Source organism: Hippopotamus amphibius, chromosome 2 (assembly GCF_030028045.1).
Source record: "Hippopotamus amphibius kiboko isolate mHipAmp2 chromosome 2, mHipAmp2.hap2, whole genome shotgun sequence".
Lineage (NCBI taxonomy): Eukaryota > Metazoa > Chordata > Mammalia > Artiodactyla > Hippopotamidae > Hippopotamus > Hippopotamus amphibius.
This window is the reverse complement of record NC_080187.1, coordinates 20,305,336-20,331,511: the sequence shown is the minus strand read 5'-3', so window position 1 is coordinate 20,331,511 and position 26,176 is coordinate 20,305,336. Positions and strand designations below refer to the sequence as shown.

The 26,176-nt window shown below is 43.7% G+C and overlaps 2 protein-coding genes across 17 annotated transcripts in view; one reads left to right on the top strand and one right to left on the bottom strand.

The window, feature by feature from the left end:
• TMEM268 (transmembrane protein 268) overlaps positions 1-24,776 on the top strand; it is a 46,261-nt gene extending 21,485 nt beyond the window's left edge. For 6 of the 16 annotated variants that reach the window (XM_057720298.1, XM_057720297.1, XM_057720301.1 and 3 more), the window contains 2 exons: positions 487-1,792; positions 3,022-3,667. In XM_057720298.1, coding sequence (XP_057576281.1) covers positions 487-666 — 180 coding nt within the window. In that variant the 3' untranslated portion in view covers positions 667-1,792; positions 3,022-3,667. Of the gene's footprint in view, positions 1-486; positions 3,668-23,257; positions 23,433-23,711 lie in introns of those variants that run through there. The other 10 variants (XM_057720293.1, XM_057720295.1, XM_057720292.1 and 7 more) reach the window with 10 other exon arrangements.
• On the bottom strand, positions 15,979-19,698 carry TEX48 (testis expressed 48). Its single transcript, XM_057720606.1, has 4 exons — positions 19,695-19,698; positions 19,343-19,465; positions 17,144-17,272; positions 15,979-16,082 (listed from the first exon to the last, which is right to left on the bottom strand). Exons 1-4 carry the CDS (start codon positions 19,696-19,698, stop codon positions 15,979-15,981), a joined length of 360 nt encoding a protein of 119 aa, XP_057576589.1.
• Positions 24,777-26,176: the final 1,400 nt, after the last annotated feature.

Below are 26,176 nucleotides of genomic sequence, written 5' to 3'. Positions count from 1 at the left end.
CTACTGTGTATGAATTGAAGAATCAAGCCATCATAGGAGTATTTCCCAAACCCTGCCTCCATTCACTGGTGATTTTCTTCAAGTACATTCCCTTGACATCATGTACTTTACAAAATCACAGACACTTGAAACTGAAAAAAGTGTGTGTGTGTGTGTGTGCACACACATGCGTGCGTGCAATTGGCTGGTATGAATCAATGGTAATTTCTCTAGTGCTTTGAGGCTTCCTAGCTTTTTTGTGTATATTACTATCACCTATTAGCAGTTAGGTTACCCACTTCAGAGATAAGGAAACTGAGGCTGCAGGAGCCCCACAGAGTTTGAAATCTGGAGTTCCCGATGAGGCGAGGCATCTTGCAAGAACCCTGGGTGAGGGCTTCCTAGTGAGCATCGCTGCTGGTCCAGGGGTGTAAGGACCGCTTAGGTTTCCCCTCATGCTTTAGATACTTCTCTGTGACCCTCACTCTGCTTCCCTGCCTCTTCCAGGAAATGGCGCAGCAGCTGCTGGCAGTGTTTGGTGGCTACTACATCCGGCTCCTGGTGACCTCTCAGCTCCCCCAGGCGTTGGGGACACGACACACAGACTCTCCAAGGATTCCGTGCCCCTGCCAGCTCATAGAAGCCCACATCCTGGGCACAGGGTGCTGCCCATTCCTGGCCAGGTGACCTAGGGATGAAGCTACTCATCTTCCTCCAAGACTGAAGGTGAGAAGTCAGGGAGGCCTCAGGAGCCCAGGGTGGCCAACAGCAAGCGCTAGGCGAGGAGAGCAGCAGCTGGGGGCACTCTGACGGGGTTGTCACGTCAGCGCCGGGGATGTTATGCTCACTCCAGGACCCTGCGCAAAAATGGCTTGTCAACATCCCATGCTGACTCCTGGCCTTTGCAGAAGCCGATGGTCCTACCCGGAGCTACTTTTTATGCTGCTTAGAGCCGTGGGCATGGATGAAAGGGCCACCCGCCCATCCTTTTCATTGTCTGGAGAGCCCAGGAAATGTGAAGATGACCCGACCGGGCTGAACGTGTGTCCAAAGCTCGGTCTCAGGTGATACTCCTGTCCCCACCCCCTTTGTGTCAGCTGGAGACTCAGGGAGGATGCTGCTCTTTGTGGCATTGCCCTGGGCCCCTTAAATTATAAGACACCTCTTCCCAATTTGAAGCGAAGAAGTAAATTCTGAGAATGTTCTGCATTTTGGGGTTGTTCTTTCCCTACATTTTCTGAAAAATGGTGGCACTTGGGCTTGTCTGCTAGCACACAGGCCTTCAGGAGACAGAAGGAAGAAACAAACACCATGTAACTGCCAATGGGAGTATTTGGAATAGACCGATCCTTTCTGATGGGAGGACTTATTTTGTTCAAAGGCATGCATACTTGTGGGTGTGGTTTCATACCACAGATGGAGAACAGCAGTCTGTTCCCTAACGCTAACGCTGTGCTGGAGTGAAGCGTAATCTGTCACTCGTGGAAATCCATGAAGAGCTCAGAGGCTGCAGGGTGCTCTGCTTCTGAGCAAGTTTCAAGACCCATTGTTCCCTACGCCCAAATCTAAAAGCCCTAGCCTGGCATTTAAAGGCTCCCCAGCGCCTAAGACCTGGCCTTCATCTGCAATTTTGGCTTCATCGCCCATAAAAATCCTTCATAGGTGGAAAGTCTTTCCTGGACTGACGTTCCTTTGCACCCGTTGGACTCCTGTGCATGCTTTAAAAAAAAATCTTTTTTAAATTGAGGTGTAGTTGATATAAGATACATAGAAGTTTCAGGTGCACAGCATAGTGATTCACCATTTTTAAAGGGTATGCTCCACTTCTAGTTATTATAAAATAGTGACTGTATTCCCTGTGTTGTGCAATATATCTTTGTAGCTTATTTATTTTATACATGGTAGTTTATACCACTTAACCCCCTTACCCCTATCTTGCCCCTCTCCCTCCTATGCATGTGTTAAAGCCCAGTTTTTCTCGCCCCTCCTTCAGGAAGCCTTTCAGCATAGCCGGATCTGCCACTCTCTGCCTCCTTTATTTTTTATTTTTTAAAATTACCGCTTTAATCCATTAATCCAAATCATCTCACTTTTTTTTTGGGCCATGCCACGTGGCTTGTGGCATTGTAGTTTCCCAACCTGGGATTGAACCCAGGCCACCACAGTGGAAGTGCTGAGTCCTAACCACTGGACTGCCAGGGAATTCCCGACTCTGCCTCCTTTAAATTCTTGATGTAGCTGCTGCCTTTACTGATGTTTTATGTTATTGATTCTGTTTTCCTGTGCATATACCTATTTTTTAGCTAGCCTATAAGCTCCTCAAGGACAAAGTCTGCACCTTGTACTTTTTGTGCATGACCTGGACCCACTAAGGAAAAAAATCCCATGGACTGAGTGCTTTGTCATCTCTATAGTAGCTTTTGCAAATTGCTCTCTATACTCAGCTGCATGATGAAGTTGGCACAGACTGGTGTTCTGGTCCTGAACTGCCACTTTTAGCTATGTAACTTTAGGCTGGTCCTCAGTTTATACATCTCTATAAATGGGTAGATTCTTAATGGCTCTTTCAAAGCCAAAGATCTGGGAATTTCCAGCTTTTTCCATTCCATTATAAACCTTGGCCTTTCTTTCTATTATGCCTTTATCTACATGTAGAAAGATTCTATAGCCCCACACAGATGAAGTGTCCCAGACCTGATACCCCTTTGGATGGAACACTGGCCTAGCCAGCAGGAGACCTGGATTCTCATCCCAGATCTGCTACTTCTTAGCAGTGTGACCTTAACTAGGTTAACCTCTCTGAATGTCAGTTCACTCTATAAATGAATCTGGTGAACATGAAATGCAATTATGTGGGTGACTTACCACGTAAGAGATAAATCTGACTGTTCACTTTCTCTGGGCCAGAAAAGAGAAAGCATGTGCATAGACTAGCCCTGGGGGATGGTTGTTGTAGGCATTTCTCTTCAGCCAAACGCTGGGGCACACTTTGCTCGAGAATTATTCATGAAGGCCATCATTTGTCTTTCTCACCTGCCACAGAGGAAGTGTGGGCTGTGAATGCGATCAGTAGACGCCCATATTTATCATCCAGCCATAAAGCCCTGGTAAGTATAATAACAGGGAATAAAAATGTGTGTGTTTTGACAAAACAGCAGTTTTTTCCATTTTACGGCTTCCTTAAATGGCCCTTGATGTGTTTTTTCCCGCCTTTTCCTCTCTTTAGTGTTTCTGGCGGTCTCACCCGGTGGGTGGGGCATTCAGGTGTGCCCACAAGGTACATTTCTTTGCATCTGAGCCTGAGTTTCCTCTTTTAGAAATTCTGTGATCTTTGTCTTGCCTACTTCACAAGGTTGCTGTGAAGATGAGATTCCACAAAGCAACATGTGCACTGTTTCAAAGCACTGTGTTGATGATGGGCGTGGAGCTGGTGAAGATGGTGCCGTGTTGTGAAGTGGGAGCGGAGGGCTTGGATTCTAGAGTCACACATATTCAATCCAAGGTCTGCCACCTAGGAGCTGCATCCTTCCCTTCCTTGGGTCTCAGTCCTCAAGTGTGGGATGGGGAGAAGTGTGCCTACCTGGCAGGCGATTGTGAAGATTAACTGATATGAGAAATGTAAAGTGCTTACAACTGTGAGTTGCAAACTCGAGTAACAGCTCAATAAATTGTTGTTGTTTCATTATTATTATTTTTTATCTCTCACTATGTCTTGTATGCTGTAGGTACCTGACGTATGTTTTTGTGAATGATATAGTTTAATAACAGTTAATGTTTATTCATTCTGCATCAGACCTCAGTTACTCCAGCACCATGGAGTGTATTTATGTGAATAAAGATTCTAGTCTAATCTCTCTGAAGTTCAGTACCAGAAGAAGCCTAGCAGGGAGGTTAAGAAAAAGCTGGTTGGTGACTGTGGGCCAGATGCTCACCCTCTCTCTTCCTCCTCATCTCTTAAGGGGGCGTGTGATAATAGAGAGGTGAATTGAGGTGATGCATGTAACGCACGAGGCCTGGTTCACAGTGTGGTCCATAGTAAGGGCCGCATTATCTGATGGTGACTCTTCAGCTGCTGCCTACAGTTTTCTGCCTGTGTCTATTTGTGCGAGCTTTTACTTACCTCATTCAACTCTAGATCCTTACTGACTTTGGCTGGCTGGTTCTATCAGGACCAAGGGAGGAAAATCTCCAACTAGGATTGTAGATTTTCTGTTTCTCCTTTTACTTTTGACAAGTTTTTAAAAAAATTACATAGTTTAAAAAATTGAGATATGATTAACATACCATAACATTCATCATTTTAAAAGTATAAAATTCAGTGGTTTTCAGTATATTCACAAGATTGCACAAACATCACCACTATTTAATTCTAGAACAGTTTCATCACCTCCCCCCCTCCCCCCAAAAAACAAAGCCCCTTGCCCCCTCTCCCAGCCCCTGACAATCACTAATCTACTTTTTCTCTCTAAGGATTTTCCCATTCTGGACATTTCATATAAATGGAAGCATACAGTTTGTGACCTTTTATGTCTGACTTTTTTTCACATAACATTTTCAAGATTCAGCTACATTGTAGCATGTATCAGTCAGTACTTTATTCCTTTTTAATGGCTGAATAATATTCCGTTATGTAGATATACCACATTCTATTGATCCATTCATCACCACTTGGGTTAATGAACCTACTCTTTGGCTATTATGATGAATAATGCTGCTGTGAGCAATTGTGTACAAGTTTTTGTGTGAACATATATTTTAATTCACTTCTGCCAAGCTTTGCTCTGTTATTCCATGCATATAAATTTAGAATTATTAAAACTGCCTGATGGTTTGATGCTTTTATCTTTATGAAATGTCCCTCTTTAGTAGGTTTTTGCCTTAAAATCTACTTTGATAGATTTACTTTCTTTTAATTAGTGATTACATAGTATATCTGTTCATCATTTTACCTTCAGCTTGTCTGCATCCTCATGTGTTAAGATACCCCTCTTGTGAATGTATGGGTTTAAAAATATCTAGTCTTTGTTTTTTAACTGCAGTATTTACTACACTATGCTTAGTGTGTTTCCTGATATATTAGATAGATTTGGGCTTAAATGTTCCATCTTGCTGTTTACATGCTATTGGTCCTCCCTTTGTGTTCTTTTTTCAGCCATTGTTCTTTTAAGTTTTCCTGCTACATATTTCTGACCACCTTCTGGATGTGGCCACCTGGATGTCCCATAGGCTCCTCTAGCTTGACATAGCCCAAGATGAAATGATCTCCTGTGGGTGTGGTCAGCTTGACCTCACTACCTTCCCCTTCTCAGTTCTCGCCATTGCAAAAGAAGTCAAGAATTTCATTTGGCAGAACCTTCTTCCTTGTGTGGTTTTGAGTTAAAATTGGCCAGTTTTACCTGAGATATATATTGTTAACTTAGAGCTCTCTTTTCCATCTTAGGGATGCTGACCTAGTTCATACCTGTACCACTGTCTGTCCTGATTGCCTAGGCAGCCTCTTTTTGCAGGTCTGTATCCGTAAGGGGCCAATCAGAAGACAGAAAGCACACAGTAATTTGAATATAAGAAGTTTAACATAAAGCATTATTAACTTTAACAGGGGGTTGAAATAATGGATTGGTGAATGAGAAGTAAGATCCTATAATGAATATAGAAATAGCAGCTCTAAAGCATAGCTGCCACCACAGGGCTGAGATAGAGCCCCCAAGGAAGAGCCCCCCTGCCCCATCTCCTGCTGAGATGTAGACCTTGGGAAGGACATGGCTGTGACCCACTGGATGCGGAGAAGTCTCTGAGATGCGATATTGACAGAATGATCTAGAAATCTGCCCTCTAGAGTGCTAGGGAAAGATATCACAAGAGGGGTGGAGGCACTACCCCATTTGTTGGGGGTGAGTCACTGGGAGAAGCTGCTGGCCTCTGAACGCTGCCTACCACCATATACTGCAGGATCTGGGTGCTCGAGAAGCCATGTGAACTGCCAGAGCCAGGTACCCAAGGAGCTCCATGTGCTGCAGGAGGCTGCTACGTGAGCTGCCTGAAACAGGAGAGCCTTCCTCTTCCAGTATCTCCAGCACCCCCTACTGACAAAGCCCCACATTGCACTAGCTGCCAAGGGAGAAAGATGTAAAGGGCCCAGCTCCAGTTTTGAAGAGCAGGCAATGAACAGTCCATTTGGAGCCCAGAGCAATCACTGAATGTCATTCTACCATCATTGTGAAGGTCGGCATAACTGGTTGGTTAACAGTATCAATTCTGGAATCAGGCGTCCTGGGTTCAAGTGTCAGCCGTGACAGTTACTATTAATATAATCTTCAGAGACTCATATAAGCTCTCTATGTCTCAGTTTCCTAATTTGTAAAACCAGAGTAGTAACTGTACCATCCTTGTTGGGTTATTATGCTAAATGAGTTGATACTTATAAAGCACTTAGAAGAGTAAGCTACATACCAGATTTATACGTTGCTGTTATAACTACTCACACTTGTTCAAATTGCACATCCTTCAAGTTGCAGCCAGGACGGGCTTTCCATTGTAAGCCTTTATTCTTCTCTTCCTTTATTCTTCTCTTCTGTGCTGGGGGCAGACACAGGGAGTGCTAGTGTGTTGTCTTCTTAACAAGTCACCATGCTCATATTGCAGAAACCAGAAATATGGCTATGTCACTTTGTTGCCTAAATGTTACCTTCCTTGGCTCCCCATTACCTTCTGGATAGAGTCCAGCTTTCTTTTTCTGGATACCAGGCTCTTGATGCTCTGTCCCCCTCACCTCTCCCTACACCCTGGCTCAGGTTTTCCCTTTTGTCTTTCCAAGCATCGAAGTTCACTACCTTATACTCCTACCAGCTTGTGTCTCTATTTTCCAAATCTGCTTATTTTGTTCCCTCCTTCTGGAATACCATTCCCGCCTCTTCTTTGCTTGGCTAATTCTCTTTCAATTTTCAGAAAACTCAAGCACTCAACTCTTACAGGAAGCCTTCCCCAAATCCCCAAGTTGGTTGCGAAATTCTCTGTTGTTATTGTTTCCAAATTGTCTGTTACGTGAAGTGATGTGTTTCTCTGCCTGGCTCCCTGGCTAAAGTTGAAGCCACTTGGGGTCTCCTGCATGTTACTCATATTTGCATGCTCTGTGTTTTAGCACAAACAACTTTCTACGTCTGCATGGGCTGTGCATTGCAGAGTGATGTTGGCTGCAGAGTTTTGCACTACCTGCCCTATTGTTCACTATGGCCCTGAGCACCAAGTCGAGTCCCACAGTAGGCGAGCAGTATTGTGCCCTCAAGCTCTAGACAGTTATTGCAGCATCTATTTGTAGCTGCCTGTTAAGCTGACCAGCCTCTCCTAAGCACTTCGTTAGGTTGGTGAGGAGTGACTGAAAGTGTTTAGGAACCAAACCTCACTTCTTAATAAGAGATGCCAAATTCCAATTGTTCCATATTCAAGGGAATCTCAGGAGTAGGACTGGGGGAGGGGAAGTGAGGAGGTACACAGGCCTATGATGCAACGAAGGACTTTAATTGGAGGCAGCTCCTCAGCAGTGGCTTTTCCGGGAGCTGAAGTGACCCTTGCTGGTGGCACAGGAATGGCTCGGACGTCTTCTCCTCCTCTGAGGGAGTTTCCGAATCAGTCTTCATGGCCCCTGTTCACGGCCCTATTCCTCCTGGAGACACTCCAGCAGCCATGCAGCCTCAAAGACCTGCGAGGAGGCTGCCGTCTAGTGGGCTCAGGGTCTCCCAAGAGTACATGCCTTCAGCACCAAAATGTTGGGGCGATGGTGTGGGTGTCTCTTTTGGCTACTGTTTCTGTGAGGATCTGCATTCAGATCTGAAAGAGTGAAGGAAAATATTTACCCTGGGTAAACGCTTTGAATGACACGCAAAGAAATGGTCTTGGTCATATCCCACTCAGGGAAGGCTCATATTATTAGTGACTTTAAAAAAATATTCTGGGACTTCCCTGGTGGTGCAGTGGTTAAGATTCCACCTGCCAAGGCAGCGGTTATGGGTTCGATCCCTGGTCTGGGAAGCTCCCACATACCATGAAGCAACTAAGCCTGTGTGCCACAACTACTGAAGCCTGCTCATCTAGAGCCTGTGCTCTGCAACAAGAGAAGCCACCGCACTGAGAAGCCCGTGTACTGCAAGGAAGAGTAGCTCCAACTCGCCGCAACTAGAGACAGCCCTCGCAGCAACAAAGACCCATTGCAGCCAATAAATAAATAAATTAATTTTAAAAAATTAAAAAATATTCTGCTTGCTTGAGCTACAAATAACCCCAAAGTGAGTTAAGGACTTGAGATCTTAGAGTTTACTTGTACCGCAGCATAGCCTAGCTGGTCCTGACTATGACACAAACATAGTTACATCTGATTTTTGTTCTTTTTTCCTAATTAATTTATTTATTGGCTGTGTTGGGTCTTTGTTGCTGCACGCACAGGCTTTCTCTAGTTGCAGCAAGCGGGGGCTACTCTTCGTTGTGGTGCGTGGGCTCCTCATTGCCTTGGCTTCTCTTGTTGTGGAGCACAGGCTCTAGGCATGTGGGCTCAGTAGTTGTGGCGCACAGGCTCAATAGTTATGGCTCATGGGCTCTGCAGCGCAGGCTAAATAGTTGTGGCGTATGGGCTTAGTTGCTCCGTGGCATGTGGAGTCTTCCTGGAGCAGGGATCGAACGTGTGTCCCCTGCATTGGCAGGCAGATTCTCAACCACTGTGCCACCTAGGAAGCCCAGTTACCATCTGTTGAGTGCCTGGGTGGGGCCGTAGTCTAGGCACTTACATACGTTGCCTCATTTCATCCTCCCAACAACCTGAAAAGTAAGTAGTGCATTGTCATGATCCGCACTTTCCAGAGAAGATGCTGAAGCTCAGAGAGAGTTTCCGAGACATGCAGTCAGTGGCTGAGGCTGAACTCAAGCTGGTATGTAGGACTAAGCCAGTCATCTTTAATATCTAATAACTAATATAGTTTTCAGGCTGTGCTGTTACAGGTTTGGGTAAAAACTCCCTTTCCACACCTCAAAAGGCTTGAAAGAAATCTGAGGTGTCCCAGAGCGGAAGGTGGCTGGGGAGTCAGAGGTCCAGAGAAATAACTCAGCTGTTTTTTGCCAAACCACCACACACCCACGTGTTGAACCTACTGAAGGTCCGTGGATGATGCTGTTGGCAGGTGTTTTGATTGTAGGAGCCAGAAGTGGCAGAAGCCCCCTTGCCAGTGTAGCAGCAACAGAAGATCTTTGATGCCATGTTTTGGTGGGCTGTGGGAAGAGGAGAGGGCAGTGGGGTGTCTGTCGCCCCAACCCCAGAAGCCCATTGTTATTTAAGCAGTGGGTCATACTGGGCTGGCCTCTCCCAAGATATCACACCCCTCCTCTCTCCCAAACTTCCTGTAGCTCCAGCAGGTCCAGGCCCTCTTTTGTCCAAAGTTCTCAACCATGGAAAGGACTGGAACCTCTACTCTGCCATTCTTGACTGCAGGGCCAGCTTGTTGAATCAGCAGATCTTGGGGTCTGGCACAGTTCTCTGAACGGGGCTGTTTCCGAAATGAATGTTAATCATGTGACCAGAAAAAGCCAGTCCCTTCTCTGCTGGGTCTTGCAGCAATGGAACCTCAGCTCATGCAGCAGTGCCCACAGACAAGGCTGTGCTTAGGAGTCAGATTTGTCTCCTGCTTTCTAGGTGTGTGCTCTTGGGCTTCTTCTGTAATGTCTTTGAGCCTCACTTTCCTACTTGGAAAATGGGAACAGTAGTACCCACATTAGAGGAATAAGTGATTAATGATGAACAGTGACCACTGGGATGGCAGGTGCCTATAAGTGCTGGCTCAGTGCTGACTCTCTTTCCATTCCCTCCTGTGTATGTAGCTCATTAGTGCTAATCTGTTCCCACTGGGCCCTGGTTCCATGGCAGCCTGGTAACACAGCTCGGCCGTGCTGGTTCAGCTCCTGCTTCTGTCTCCAACTTGCTTTGTAGCTTGGGGCCTAAGCTCCCATCTGCAACAGAAGACATTTGGGCTGCACCATCTCTCCAAGGATCCTTCCAGCTCTGATGACACAGGTTGTAAGTCCTTGTCTTAGTCCAAGAGTCCTTTCTCTCTTCCAGGCTCCTGACCATCTCCTGTCCTCACTCGCCCTTCCCTGTGGCCAAAACCCCACCCTGGGAATTTCCATCACGGTGGCTGTATTCACTAACCACACAGTGGCTTCACTCCATGGCCTCACCCTTGGGCACCGGCTCCTCACCCATCCCAGCCACCACCATCTCTCACCTGGGTTATTGCAATGGGCTTCCCAGCTGCTTCTTCCAGCCTGGTCTCTGTTAGCATCAACACAGCAAAATCCTCTTATGGTGTAAGTCAGATCATGTCACACTTCTGCTCTGAGTCTCCCAGTGTCTTCCCATATTGGGCAAAGTAAAAGCTGAAGTCCTTCTCTGGGCCTTCCCTAAAAAATTTGCAATCTCACCGCTACCTTCGCCCCCTCTTCCCCTGCAGTCTTTTCCCACCTTCCTTTCACTCCGTTCTAGCCACAGCCAGGACCCCAACACGACTGACTTTGCACCTGCACCACCTTTGGCCTGGAATGCTCTTCCCTAGAAATCCACAAGACTCATTCCCTCCCTCCTTCAAGCCTTTGCGTAAAGGTTGCCCTTCTTGTGAGGTCTTCTGGGCTATTCACCCTAATTATTCACCCTATTTAAATGCCCCTCCCTGTTCCCCTTCTCCACTTCATTCTTCTCCATAGTCCTTGGCACGGTCTAACACATCCTAGAATTTATGTGCGTGGGCTCTGTCTTCCCAACAGTCAATCACAGGAAGGTGGGGGCAGGGGGTGGGGGGTGTTCTCCTTGGTTCACCGCTGGATCCCTAGTGAGGGGGGTAAAGCAGGCAGTTAGTAACCATTTGTGGAATGGTTGAATGAACCTTTGGTTCACCTTTGTTCCTGGGTGCAAGCAGGTACTATCACCAGGGAGCAGCAGCGGGTGAGGTGAATCATTTTTGTTCCAGGAACCTCACAGCTGGTAAGATGCTGCTTGTAACATCCATGTGCCAAGCTGACAGATGGCTTTAAAGAATTTTAATAGGTTTGCTTCTGGCTGCTTGCTGGTGGGTCCATCTGCCTTCCTGGTCCTCTTCAGTGCATACTTATTTTTTCTCCTGTCATGTTTCACTTTGTGTCTAAAGCTGGAAATGGGGAACCCCCTTCACCTCCTGCCAGCCCAAATCCTTCCACATTCAACTACTCATCAAGACATTTCGATTCTTGAATCAAATATCTCCTTGATTCCTGATTCAGATATCTTGAATCAAGTATCATAAATAACTCCATCGCCTGCCCCTTGCATCCCACTGCCTCACCACACTCTTCTCACCTGGACCACCAGGACCACAGCGTCCCCATTGACCTTCCTGGTTCACCTGCACCCAGAAGATCTGCTTCCAGTACAAACCCCATCAAGTCACTCCTCTGCCTCAAACCCTCAGTGGCTCCCCATTCTGCTGCTCTCCTGCTTTGTGATCTGGCCCTGCCACCATTGCCAGCCTCATTCGCTCCCGGACTCACTCTTTACTCTCTGGCTGTAGGAGCTGCGGGCGGTGCCCCCAGTGTGCTCTCACTGTGCCACCACTGTGCCTTTGCACAAGCTGTTCCTTCCACCTCCATGTTCTCTCCTCACTCCCTTCACCCATTGGCCTTGAAGACTCAGCTCAGGCGTCACTCCCTACAGGAAGCCATCTCTTATACCTTATACATTTTTTACTTAGATGGACTCGGGATTGAATTCTTGCTGCACCTTGCTGTGTAGTTTAGAGCAATTTAACCTCTTTGAACTTCGGTTTTCCTATCTGTAAAACGGGGATGGTAAAATCTACCCCAGAATGTTATTGTGAGGACTTGGGTGGCATATAGATGTGAAGCACTTAGCACAAGGTCTGGCGCACAGTAAGTGCTTAACAGTGTGAGTGACTGTGATGCAGGGCAGATGCTGGCTGGGGCGGGTGGGTGTGGCATTTCTTGCACTACCAGCGCCCTCTAGACCGAAGCAAGAGCCAGAGGAAAGGGCCCTTGGGTTACCCTCCAGGCAGCTGTGAACTTCAGGTCTCCAGTGAACCCACTGCACTTTGATCAGAACAAGATAGATCAATGAGGTCAAACAGGAAGTCTTCTGGAGCTGGAGGAGTCTTTAGAGGTCATTCAGTACAGGTTGGGAAACTGGGACCCAGAGAGAGAGACAGTGGGGTCATGGTAAGAGGGATGGCGTCTGCTTCCTGGAGCACAGTGAAAAGGTGTCCAGGAGTGATGGAGACATTGTCCTTTAATGTATGGAAAAAATACCCTTCCTGCTCTCATGTCCAACCTTTGAGCCTCACTCACCTGCGGCTGACAGAGCAGAGATGGGGCTGTCTGTGATGTCACAGAGCCTGGGAATCAGGGAATGTTGGGTTTGACTGGACCACAAAGGTAGGGACGAGGGAGGAGGTTTACTGACCCTCTCTTCCATGGTCCTTCTGTCTGTCCATGATGCCATGCTGTCTGCCATGCTCATCAGGCTGGCTGGTATGGTTCTACCTCACTGTGTCTCTTATTCTTGGAATAGTAGGCTAGTTGGGGCATGTTCTTCTCATGGGGGTTCTAGAGGCATGAGACAGCAAGCCCCACGGGGAAAACACATTTCTAAGTCTCTACTGGTGTTCCATCTACTAAGTTTCTGTTGGTTAAAGCAAGTGATATGATAAAACCCAAAGTCAAGGGGGAGGAAAGTACACTTTACCCAAGAAGACATGGCTAAGAAGCGTGAAGAACTGGCCAATAGTTTGCTCTGCCACAGGTAGATAGTATTGCTGTACCCATTTTATAGACAAAGAAACTGAGGCACAGTGTTTATTAAGTATCTTGGCTAAGGTGACACAGCTAGTAATTGGCAAAGTGAGGTGGGTCAGAGACTGGAACTTTTTATAGATTCGAATTGCTTTACAAATGGGTCGTACCAATTTAGTTCCTTTTCTACTAGGGAGGTGATGCTGGTGTATTACCTGATGCTGCTACTTCCTCTCCTTCTATCTTGGCTTCTGTGCTATTGTGGCAGAAACTAGCCCTAGATCTGGGCTGCAGAAATTCTCCCCATGTGATGAGATGGGGCCCACCCAGATAATTGAGATTCTCTCTCCATTTCAAGGTCAGCTGACTGGAACCTTAATTATGACTACATCCTTAATCCTTTCTTGCAGTGTAAGGTAACATATTCATAAGTTCCAGGGAATTAGGATGAATACATCTTTGGTGGGGAGGGAGGCATTATTTTGCCTACCACAGTCCTTAAACACTTGTATCAAGAAAATAAAAGAATGGGATAAATATCCAATTCAAAAAGCTAGAAAAAGAAAAACAAAGTAATCAAAAGAATGTACAAGAAAAGGAAGTACTAAGGATTAAAAACAAATTACTGAAGTAATTATTAATTAGTATTAATTTAATTAGTGAACCAAAATTTTTTTTTTGAAAAAAAATTAACAAAATAGAAATACTATGTAACTGAATCAGGAAAAAGCAAACAAGCACAAATTTTTAAGATTCAGGTACACCTGAAACTAATGTAATATTATAAATTGACTATACTCTAATAAAAGAAATTTTAAAAAAAGAAAGGATAAGGGGACTATCTATCACCTATCTATCTATCTATCTATCTATCTATCTATCTATCTATCTATCTATCTATATTTATCATCTATCTATCTATTTACCTACCTGTCTATCTAAACTTCCATCCCTCACACATTGCTTATGGGAATATAAGATTGTACAAGTGCAATGGAAAACTGTTTGCATGTTACTCAAAGTTAAACACTGAGGTAACCATTTGAATCAGCAACTCCACTTTTAGGTATAACACCCATAACGATTGAAAATAAATGTTCAAACAAATATGTGTACATGAAGCACTATTCACAATAGTGAATAGTGAATAGTAAATAGGAGAAAACACCCAAATGTTTTTATATATAAAAGAAAGGATAAGGGGAATATAATCATTGAAACAAAAGAAATTTTAAAAATCTTGAGAGTATGTTATATACCTTTATGCAAATACATTTGAAAAGCTAGATGAAGTGGATAATTTTCTTGGAAAATACAGTTTATCAAAATGACTGCATTAGGGATTAAAAAATGATCAATTTCTATAGAAGAAATACATAAATTTATCAAGAAACTACCCTCCTTCTAAAAGAAAACAGGCCCAGATGGTTTCACAGGGGGATCCTATAATTTTTCAAACTACAGATTGTTCCAGTCCTACATAAATCATTCTAGAGCATATACAATGAAAGAAAGTGTTCAGGTTCTTTTTATGAAGCAAGTATGTAATATTGATAACTAAGTCTGAAAGAATACACAAAAGAAAATTATAGAGCAATATTATCTATCAATATTGGTACAGAATACTAAGTATTAGAGAACAGACTCCAATTCCATATTATAAAAATAATACTTCATGATCAGGTGGAATTTAATTGTGAAGTGGAAATATGGTTCAGTGTGAGGAGAGAGATTAAATGAGTTTTTTCCATACATGATAGAAACAAGGAAAAAGGAAATTGATGGATATTCTCTTAACATGATATCTCTAGCTCTGTATTTTTGTCCTAAAATGAGCTTCTTACTTAATAGGCAAACACTGGAGATATTTCCTTTAAAACTGGGAACAAAGCACAGATGTCCACTTTCTCCAACATTGTGCTGGTGGTATTCACCATTGCAATCAGACAAGATAAATCAGAGACATAAGAAATTAGAAAAGAAAGAAGCTAATGTTTCTCTGCTTGCAGGTGGTATAACAGTATTCCCAATAAGCCATAGATAATCAGTAAGAAGGCTGGCTCAAATGACAACATAATTCAGAAGGGAAGCAAGACATAAAATTAACATAGTGAACTCAATAGTATTAAATACACAAGCAATAACTGGTTACAGCAATAATGATATAGAAAACCCCATTTACAATAGCAACAAAAAGATAAAATATGTAGGAATGAATTTAACAAGAAATTTGCAAAATTCATATGAACATTTAAAAATAGCCCTGAGAGACAAAAAAAAGTAGGTTTGAACAAATGCAAACCCATTTGGATGTAGTTGGGAGGAATCAGCATTATAGAAGTGTCAGTTCTTCCTATGTTAATTTATAATTTTTCCTAAGTTAATTTTAAAATTTAACATAGTCACCATGAAAATGTCATTTTTTTTCTTCCTTTTTTTTTGTCTTTTTTTTGTGTGCCACGCAGCATGCGGGATCTTAGTTCCCTGACCAGGGATCGAGCCCATGCCGCCTGCTTTGGAAGCACAGTGTCCTAATCACTGGACCACCAGGGAATTCCCCCAAAATATCAATTTTTTTAATAGAGCTAGACAAATTGATACTAATATTTACATTTAAAAAAATCCAGCAAGTGAATAGACAGACTTACCAGTGGAATAAAATAGAAATTTCAGAAAGAAACCAAAATACATATGAAATTTTCATACATGATGATAAAGGAGCCATTTCAAATGACTGGGCCAAAGATATCTTTTAAATAAATGTGCTGGAATGACTATATAACCATTTGGAAAAAAGATATAGATCCATACCTAATATATATGTAATAATAAATGCCAAATGGAACAGGGATCTAGATGTAAAAAGTAAAGCCATACAAGCATGTAAGAAACATGGATGAATTCCTCTGTAAAATGAATGTACTGGCAAGGGGGAGGGGAAAAGAGAAGGGACATAGTCCAGTGATGTCACCAAAGACTTTAATTGGAGACAGCTCCTCCCGCAGTGGCTTTTTTGGGAGCTGAAATGACTCTTGCTGGTGACACAGGGATGGCTCAGACGTCTTCTCCTCCTCAAGGGGAGTTTCTGAATCAGTCTTCAAGGCCCCTGTTCACCACCCCTTCCTCCTGGAGACACTCCAGCAGCTGCGCAGCCTCAGAGACCTGCGAGCGGGCTGGCGTCTAGAATGTTCAGGGTCTCCCAATGAGGCATGGTTGGTACGGCCAGCGGTCCTGGGAGTAGCGGCTAAGGTTTCTCTTGTGAAATCCTCTTTTGGAAACATGTGAATTCACATCTGAAAGAAGAAAGGGAAAAATTACACCGAGCGAAGCCTTTGCTTTGGACCTGGCTAGACTGTTCTGGTTGCCTCCATCCCTGGTCATTGTCAGACTCTGGAATACTGTGTGAGCCACATGGACCCCGGCCTGGGACGCATTGGTACTCCATTGGAGCATTCAGTGACAGCAGGGTGTCTTGCAAAGTGCAGTGGCCTGGAAAATAGAAGAATTGGTTCCATCCTGGTTCTGACATGAACACCCCTCTCTGCTGGGCTTTTGGAAAGTCCCTTCCCCCTGTGGGCCAAAGCCTTCTCTATACAATGAAAGGTGGTGGGTTTCTAGACTATGTTGCATGGAGCCCTGTGTGGGGAGGGGAGCTGGGGGGGTGGCCCTTTGATTTTGTATAGAAATTAGACTTTGAGATGTTGTTTGCAAGAAGGGTTTAGCTGTTATGAGAATTCTGAAGTGAGTGGGCTGATGACACTTACCTCTCAATAGCCAGCCTGATGGGGTGGTTGTGAGCTATGTGAGATCACCTGGGCACAGTGTTGGTGCCCATCAATGGGGCTGCATTTCTTCTTCCTGGATATGGCTCTGGTCCAGGACCCAGAGGCATTTCCCCCCACCCCCCGGGACTACGCGCAATCCACAAGCATTTCCTGGCATGTTTACCTGCCATGTACCTGGTTGAGTTTGGAGGAACAAAACTGATGTAGGCCCTGCCCTCCTGAAGTTACCGTCTGGTGGCCAAAGCAGACATCAAGCAAAGAATCACACGGAATACGCATGTAAGCCCATGCCACACGGGCTTAGAAGGAAGGTACGGATATGTGTTCTTTCCTCCCAGACCTCCTGCTCCTCACACAGTTCCCAGCTTGGAGGATCGTGTAGGCAGGTCTTAGACCCCTGGACTCTGTCCAGTGTGCTCCGGAATGTGACTGCAGCTTCCTGAAGGGGGTGGTCCCCCCACTCCTGTCACCCCACTTAGCTCAATATCAAACTGGGGCTTGGTCCTTAGGGCAAGGCCCCCTGCCCCAGAGGTTCCTGGTCAGTGTTAGGACCCCACTTTGGAACTCACCCTCAAACTCACTGCTGCCGAGGCAGGAGGTGCTCTCTTCTGGATGGAGCAGGGATTTTCCCGAAGTCGTGTGGGACGCTGCATTATCGTGCTTGAGACTCTGTCTGTCAAGCTCAACCTTCTGCAGACCTGGCAATGGTAATTCCATGTGGTCATTGGGGAGGCTCAGAGGAGGGAACGGAGGTGATGGCATTTTGCCAACTCTGGAGCAGTGCACATGGACCAGCAGTAGTTATTATGGGGTGAGGAGTACCTGAATCTGTGTCCTTTAGTCTTCTGAGTTCTCCCTCTCCTAAACAGGCATTGGATTTAAAATATGCATTCTTTTTAAAACTTAAAGTTTACTTTTTTCCTGTTTATAAATATAATGCCTATCCATTACAGAAAAGCCAGGAAATTTTGAAGAATATGAAGTAGGAAAAAATGCTCTAAACACCCCTCCCCTCAGATATGATCACAGCTCCAGTGTTTGCCTATGCATATTTTTTCATAGTCCATCACATCCTGTATATTAAGCATGCCTTTTACTTTGTACATATCATAAACATTTTTCTCATGTCACTAAATTTTAAGAAATAATGGTTGCGTAATAGTCTATCTTATGGATAATTCAGGATTTATTTAACCAATATTCTATTGTTGGGTGTTTAGACTGTTTTCAAATTTCACTACCATAAATACCAGTGTGATGAACATTGTTGTATACAGGCTTTGTTTTGATATACTCCTAGATTTTTAAAAGAATAACATACAATCTTGCCAACAGACTAAGCTGTGTTCTGTAATAAGTGGTTTCCTAGCTGCATACCTTGAACAAATTTCTTCACCTCTCTCTGCCTGTGTTTTCAGACGTGCAAAACAATACATCCATTCTGGGTAACCAGGTGCACTTCTCAGAGTATTTAGGGATTAAATAAGATCAGTTTTCTAGTGTGTAAACTCTGAAAGAGTAGGGGACTTATCTGACCACAGCTGGATCCCTTGTGCCTAGACAGTGCCTTGCATGTAATTGGGCCTCAGTAATTACCTTTATTATCATCTTGGAAAAAGGGACTAACATTTTTAAGGTTCTTAGTCTTTCTCATGAAGTTATTTTCAGGGGAAGTATTTTAAAGGCCCCTGCTATGGATTTCTGGCAAAATATGTCATGAGAATTTCTTTCCTGCCATTGAACTATCCCATCTCCCAGTGGGACTATGCCAGCTGCCTGACTAGCCTCCCTGACCCCGCCGCTCACTGCCCAACTGTATATTTTTCAGTCCTAGCTTTGCCTGATCTTGACGATAATGCTTTTTTTTTTTTTCTGTCTGAGATTGCTGATTTTGGCCCCCACTCTTCTCCACTATGACCTTTTGTCCTGGATCATCAAGAAGGATGTAATTACAAACTGAAGGCCAGGATGCCATCTCTCTCTCTCTCCTTTTCTACATGGTAGCCTTGGAAACTATGTGTTCCAGATGCCCTGGCTAAAGATGAAAAATGACGTGTTGTAGACTTTGCATGAACAAGAAATGCACTTTCTTTTTGTAAACCATTGAGATTTAAAGGCATATTTGTTTTAGCAGCAGAGCTTACCCTATCCTGGCCAATACCTATACACTATAGTTTCCATTTGTTGATCTTTGTCTAATGCCTACTTTGTGCAAGCCCTGTGGTTGGTGCTTCTATATATTCCCTCATTTAATCCTCCCAGTGATCCTGAAAAGTAATAATACAGTATGGACATCCCCATTTTACAGGCAGGGACACTGAAGCTCAGATTGAGGGTAGGTGACTTGCCCAACCTGTAGCAGAGCTGGTTGGATCTAGCCCCAGCCCCAAAGGCAGGGTTCTTAACCACCATCTTTGTAGTCTTTAGACCAGTGATTCTCAAACTGTGATGTACATTCAGGGTTCCCCATGGTTCATGTTAAAATACAGGTTCTGATTCAGTAGGTCTGGGGTAGGGTCTGAAAGTGCAGTTTTAATAAGCTCCCAGGTGGGGCCGATGTTACTGGTCCATGAATTGCACTTTAAGTATCAAGATTTTAAGCTCTATTGTTTATTAACTTGGGTACTTAGCCACCCAATCTTCACCTCATTTTAGGTTGGAATTATTCACTCAAAAGTTGAAGGAAATCTGAGGGTACTTCAACAGCAGGGGGATGGGAAAAATGAGGTCCCGAGAGGCCAGGCAGGGTGTTCTTGCCTGGTACCTACCATGCTTCAACGGCTGAAGCTCTTGGGTTTGACTGGGGATCTTGGAGTCGTCTATGGTACTGGGATCCTCACAGCATTTACAGCACAAACAGAAGATCTTTGAGGCCAGGTTTTGATGGGCTGCTGTATAAAGGAAAGGAATGGGGGCCTTGGGTTCTGGGGCCTGAATTCCAGATGCCCCGGTGGAAATTTACTGTGATGGGGGTCATATAGGGTCAGCCTCTCCCAAGGTATAATAGCCCTTCCCTCTCCCAATTCTTTTGTAGCTCTGCATAGCAGCAGGTCCAAGCCCTTTGGCCTCAGTTGCTCTCTCTTAAGGTCACTTCCCCTATTTTATACAAAATTTTCTTACCCATCGAAAGGAGTTGAAGCCTCTATTCTTCCAGCTTTGCTTGCAGAGGTGCCTTATTGAATCAGCTGATCTTGAATTTGAGTCCAGTTCTCTGGGCAGGGCTGTTTGCTAAATAAACATAAGACTGTGGATGAAAAGTGCAGGTCCTTTACCTGTGCTCACACTGCAGGTAGGACCTCACAACAGCAAAATCCCAGCCCATGCAGAAATCCACAAAAACATGCTTGGATTAAGGAGATCTGTAGTCTACCCCATTTCTAGGGGTAGATTCCTTAACCTTCTCGAGCCTCACTTTTATCATGTGGAAAATGGGAATAGCAGTGCCTACTTTGCAAAAGGAAAGGTTTAAACGTATGAAAAGTGACCTTTGTGGTGCTGGGTACACAAAGTGCCCAGTTAGTGGTCATTCCTTTTCCTTTCCCTTCCCTTCATGTAGCTTATTGACTCCAAACAATTCTCACTGGTCCAGGTCCCATGAGAATGAGGTGAGGAAGCACAGTCTTGTAGATGTAAGTCCTGGTTCTGCCACCAGCCTGCTGTATGGCTTTTAGTCCACGCTTATCTCTGTGTCTCATATGCCTCATCAGTAATAAGAGGAAGTTAGATCTCTTTAAGGATCTTCCTAGTTTGGATGGTCCAGAATTATAAGGCCTTGCTTTCATCCTAAACTCCTTTCATTGTGTATCAACTTTTCCAGGTCTCTGAACCCTTCCTGTTCTCCCTTCCCTTTCTGTGGCAAAACCGCCTTGTAGGAAATTCTTCTCACAACATCCAACTCGCCACGTGAGTTGTCTCACTCATGGGCATTTGCTTCTCACTTTCTCTACTGTCACACTGTCCAAGCCACCATCAGCTCTTGCCTGAATTGCGGCAATAGATTTTGAACTGATCTTCCTGTTTCTTTTACCTTTGACTTCTCAATAATTAATACAGAATCTTTAACTTTCTGCATATAAGCTATTCAATATAGTGCAATTTATATACTGCGGCTAGATACACCCAGGAGACTAGACACATACAGATGTCCTTATTTTGTGGAATCCTTAGACCAAGAGGGGTACTTTCTGGGCCCATTCAGCCTCAGTCTCCAAATAGTCCTTTGGGTCTGCTGCCAAGTGAGTTTTTCATCATAAGTTGAGCTGTGACATATTTCACTGAGCTCTCTTTAATGCATTTGTCTTATTTTCTTAGGATTTATAAACACATGGAAATTAATAAAAGGCAATTAGGTCTTTTGTTTTGGAGATGCATCATTTAGCAAATATGCTTGCCATTAATATGCTGATTCTTCTGTCACCTGCTATAGTTTCAATCTTCTTCATCTACTTATATAAACTCTTGCTTCATGGGGTTTTGTTTTGCTCTAGATTGCCTTATCTATGTTGAGTGTGGAAGGAAGTGCTTCATGAGGAAAGAATGAAAATATAAGTCTGACTAGCCCCCACCACCAGGCAGCCCTGGGAACTAATGGTTGGAGGTCTGTTAGATTGGTGGTCAGTTTGTGTAAAGAAAATTGCTAAAACTTTGCCTTGGATCTCTCCAAATCTTCGTGAGCACATGTCTGTCTTGTTAAAGCAATGAAAGGTCACCTTTCTCAGGCTATATTCTGGAGTTAATGATTTCCAGGGCATTGATCATATGAACTCTTTTAGGTTCTCCTTGGCCAAGGAATTCAGGACATCATGCATAGTACACACTTTCAACTAACTGTAGTGTATTCTTTCCTGTTTGTCATGGTCTTGTCTACATTAAAAGTTGCCATCTCTTCCTGGAAAAACTCTTGCCTTGTATCGATACTGAATGTACTCTGATGTGCTTATCTTAATTAATGGCAAAATTTTTCTAGATGGCACAGAATTACAATGGCTATCATGGCAAACTTTCAGTGTCAAAAATAATAGATTTAAGAGGGGTGGTAGAAAAGAGAGAAGGCAAAAACATTAAACACTCAGTAGAGGGTTTCTTTGATTGATATGGTCTGGCCCCAGAAAGAAAGAAAGAAAAAAAAAAAGATCTTATCTTACTTAACCCCGAAACCTACTTTCATTGCATCTCTCTCTCTCCACCTAGCTTTATCTTTACCACCCACTTAAACTTCTCTTGTTGCTTTTCCTCAATGCTTAAATAAAGTTTCTTTATGGGGGACTTCTCTAGAAAAGAACAATCAACATTTCACAATATTCCCCTAAAACTCCTATACAAGAAGGTGGATCCAGAGAGGTTGAATTTAAAACCTTGGTGAGAGTTGAATTGAGGAGAAATATTTAGAATCATCCCAAATTTCAGAACAACAGAAAGTTGCTGTCTAATTTAGGATTCTGTTATTCAGTTACTTACTGCCCTGGCCTATTACATTTGCATCAATTAGTTAACTTAATTATTTACCTTCAACAATGGGGGAAAATATTTAAAAGCAGCAGGATGGAAAAGGCCAGAAGATTTAAATAACCCATCTATGCATAATTCCAAAAAGAATTAAGGGCTTGAGAAGCTAAATATAGAAAATGCACCACATAAAAATATTTCAAAAGTTATTTCAAGAGGTAAAACCTTTTTCTTAAGGTAGATTAGGCAAAGATTCAGAATTGCAAACAAAATCAAGATGACTCAATAGGAGAGTGAATAAACTTTAGGACATTCTGGGGTAGGCCAACAGCTTAAGGGAGCCTGTTTTTCTCTTCTTGTAAAGGACTGAGACCCGAAATAGGGGACTTACATACAATAAATTGGAATGAGAAATGTCAATTTTGATCTTCTGATACAGTCCTAAAAGATTAACTAGAAATTCAAGTAACTTTAAGGCCTCTTGGACCAAAAGTTCCTCTATTCTTAAAGAACACGGAGCTTGTGGAGGAGAACACTTGTATATATATACTTTGAGCAGAAAGACCATTGGAAGAATACATGTTCCATAGTGGCCAAAGGACAGCTGTCCAAGTCTGTCCAGTGATGCCACTCTAAGGAGCCGTTAGCACTCAACACCCTCTTGTTCTTCCTCTGAACTCCCAAGGAAAATCGATAAAGGTGGACAGTGATACTGCTTCATTGTTGACATGGTTTATATCTTACTGGAAGATCAGACTCTTTAATGCCAGCTGAGACTAAGACCAACTGTTCTTTGTGATGACTACGTGTACCTTTCCAAGTGTGCAACTCCGCAGCATCCTTGGGGGACTATGTTTCTTACACAGTGTTGGAAGGGAAAAAACAAAAACCCTTCATGGGGTCATCAATACCCCAGACTTCTTTTTTTTTTTTCTTTAAGAACTTTTCTTGAGATACAATTGGCATACAATAAACTGCATATATTTAAAGTGTACAGCTTGACATTTTTTTTACTTATTAGTAATGTGTATATGGCAATCCCAATCTCCCAATTCATTCCGCCCCAACCCCCACCTTGCTTTCCCCGCTTGGCGTCCATATGTTTGTTCTCTACATCTGTGTCTCTATTTCTGCCTTGCAAACTGGTTGATTTGTACCATTTTTCTATAGTCCACATATATGTGTTAATAGACGATATCTGCTTTTCTCTTTCTGACTCACTTCACTCTGTATGACAGTCTCTAGGTCCATCCGTGTCTCTACAGATGTCCCAATAATACCCCGGGCTTCTGAGGACAGTGAGCCCTCCGAAGGAGGTGGACAGCACAAGGTGCTCATTTTCCTTTACCTTGGCTGAAACAGTAGAGCCCACACCCTGGGGCACAACTGACCAATTGCAAATCCTTAGCTCAGGTAATTATGGATAATAGAATACCTTTGGATTTTATTTTGGCTAATCAGAGGGAATATGCACCATTGCTTTCACTTTGTGCTGTACCTTAATTAGTACCATAGGTGAGTTTAATCTATATCTAAGCCCACAGAAAAGGCAACCTGGCTATTTGAGGTAGACCCAGGGTATCATTTGAAATTTATCTTCTTGGTCATGCCTGGGAAATCATGGGTTATGATTCTGGAGTGTCTTCCACACTCTCTTAAAAATACTTTTAATTATTATTGTTTGTCTCACAGTCATTCACTGGCTGTTGTCCATAGAGCTGAATACTCTTATGCAGCAACTGGCTCAACATATGGTTCCACAGATGATTGAAAGAAAGAGGAAGACGTCAAGCTGGCTGATGCTCAAACTGAACAGCAGATCTCTGGAAGTGGAAAACTGGAACTGTGTCCTCAAGGAAAGTCGACAACAGTGGTGAAGCTCTGGACAATCCCCGAGGGTCTCTCCTGTGGCTTTGGTTGAGGGAGGGCCGATAGGAGGCGACTGAGAATAAAAAGGGAGTTCCCACACTCCTAAGTGAAGACCAATTGCTCTGTAACCGTGGTAACAGATAATCACCAGAACCTGTTTAAACCCATTTAATCTGTTAATGAACTTTTACCTCGATGACCATTCTCCTGAAAGTAACAGACACAGACAGTAGTTACACTTTCTTGGCTGATGGTCTACCATTCCTAAGCACTTCTGCCTCTGAGACACCAACTGTCCACTAACTCAATGCCTCCACCAACCCCTTAAACATCAGCCATTAGCTTTGTTCAGAGACTTTGTCATTAAATCATAGTTCTCCCTTGATTAAAGAGAAATAAATTCAGTTTTTGTTCCACACATTGAATGGAAGTCTCTTCTGCTAAAGCAGCTTATATGTACATAGTATCTTGGAGATCATTCTGTAGTAGCAGCTCAGCAGATATTTTCAAATATAAGTTTATCTGAATCTAGTGCTGATGTTTTTCATATCTTTACTCCCCAGCAATTTCCCTAGAAAGAGAGGGGAGTAGAACCGCTTTCTTCTCTAAGTGTTGGTAGCCAAGCGTTTTGAACTTTTGAACCCTCTTCAGAAATGGAAAGAATCTTAGGGAGAGCACTGTAGCTATTACAAGCACATTCTTTGGCGTATACTTCCTAAGGATTTACTGCTTCTCAGCTATGAAATTTAAAAGAATTTAACTTTTCTGAACCTCTGTTTTCTTATCTGTAAAATGGGAGTGATAATATTATCTACCCTAGAATGTGGTTGTGAGGATTAAATAATGATGGAAAGTGTCTGGCACATTGTAAAGGCTCAATAAATGTAAACGCTGATGCTGATGAAAATGTGGAGTTGATTTTGGCTGGGGGTGGGGGCCGTAGTGGTGGTGGTGGGTGTGGCGTTTCTTGCACTACCAGCGCCCTCCTCTAGATGGTAGCAAGAGCCAAAGAAAAGGGCCCTTGGGTTATCTGCCCCCCAGCCCCCTAACCCCAGGGGGCTGTGAACTTCAGGTCTCCAGTGAACCCACTGCACTTCAACCAGAACAAGAAAGATCAGTGAGGTCAAACAGGAAGACTTCTGGAGCTAGAGGAGTCCTTAGGGGTCCTTCAATATAGGTGGGAAGACTGGGACCCAGAAAGAGAAACAGTGAGGTCATGGTAAGAGGGATGGCGTCTGCTTCCTGGAGCAAAGTGAAAAGGTGTCCAGGAGTGATAGAGACATTGTCCTTTAATGTATGGAAAAAATACCCCTCCTGCTCTCATGTCCAACCTTTGAGCCTCACTCACCTGCAGCTGGCAGTGCAGAGATGGGGCTGTCTGTGATGTCACAGAAGCCTGGGAACCACGGAATGTTGGGGGCAGAGGGGTTTGGACTAACTGCTAATGCAGGGAGTGGGGAGCATGTCTGCTGATCCTCTCTCTAGTGGTCCTTCCCTCTGTCCACAATGCCATGCTGTCCTTTGGGGCACTGGAATGGTAATCCTGTGGCCTCTTGTGAAAGCTTCTTGTGAAAGCTTCTTGACGATAGCTGGGCCAGAAGGGGGCAGTATAGCACTGGATACAGAAGACCTGGGTCCACATTCTGTCTCCGTACCCAGCAGGGTGGTAGCCTTAGGCAAGTAGACTTCATGTCTCAGTTTCTTCCTCTTTAAAATGGGAATAATAATTATTTAACTTTAAATTATATTTTTAGGATTAAATGAAATCAGGTAAACATTTACCATGCTGCCTAGGTATAGTAAACATTCAAGAAATAGTTGTTGTTAATGGTATGTGCAAAAATAAAGTGGCATTCTCTTCCCAACCTGTCTTCCAGGAAAAGAATTATTTTATATTTGAGTCCTGACAAAATCTCCACCTTTGGGGCACTCTCAATTCCTTTATTTAGGACAACTGAGCTCTATTTGGGGAAGCCAAATTAGGTTAAAATGTTCTAATCAGTGCTATCTTTGGATGTTCCTAGAAGTCACCCGATACAAAAGGAACAGAAGCGAGCAAAAATTCAGCAGTTTTGGATGTTCTGGTGGAGGGGTGAGTAGGAGTTCAAGTGGTTACTTTCAGGAGAATGGTCATCAAGGTAAAAGTTTATTAACAGATGAAACGGGTTTAAACAGGTTCTTGTGATTATCTGTTACCATGGTTACAGAGCATTTGGTCTATGTGACCTAACCCATACTAAGTATTTGATGGTGGGTAAAACAGTCTTTTAAACCTCACTTGTAAAGAC

Excerpts from the sequence above, each read along its gene's own strand:
- TEX48 (XM_057720606.1), bottom strand. Across the intron at positions 17,273-19,342 it reads GCTTCAGCCGTTGAAGCATG|GTCTGCAGAAGGTTGAGCTT; the intron begins GTAGGTACCAGG and ends TACCATTGCCAG. Across the intron at positions 16,083-17,143 it reads CGGCAGCAGTGAGTTTGAGG|ATGTGAATTCACATGTTTCC; the intron begins GTGAGTTCCAAA and ends TTCTTCTTTCAG.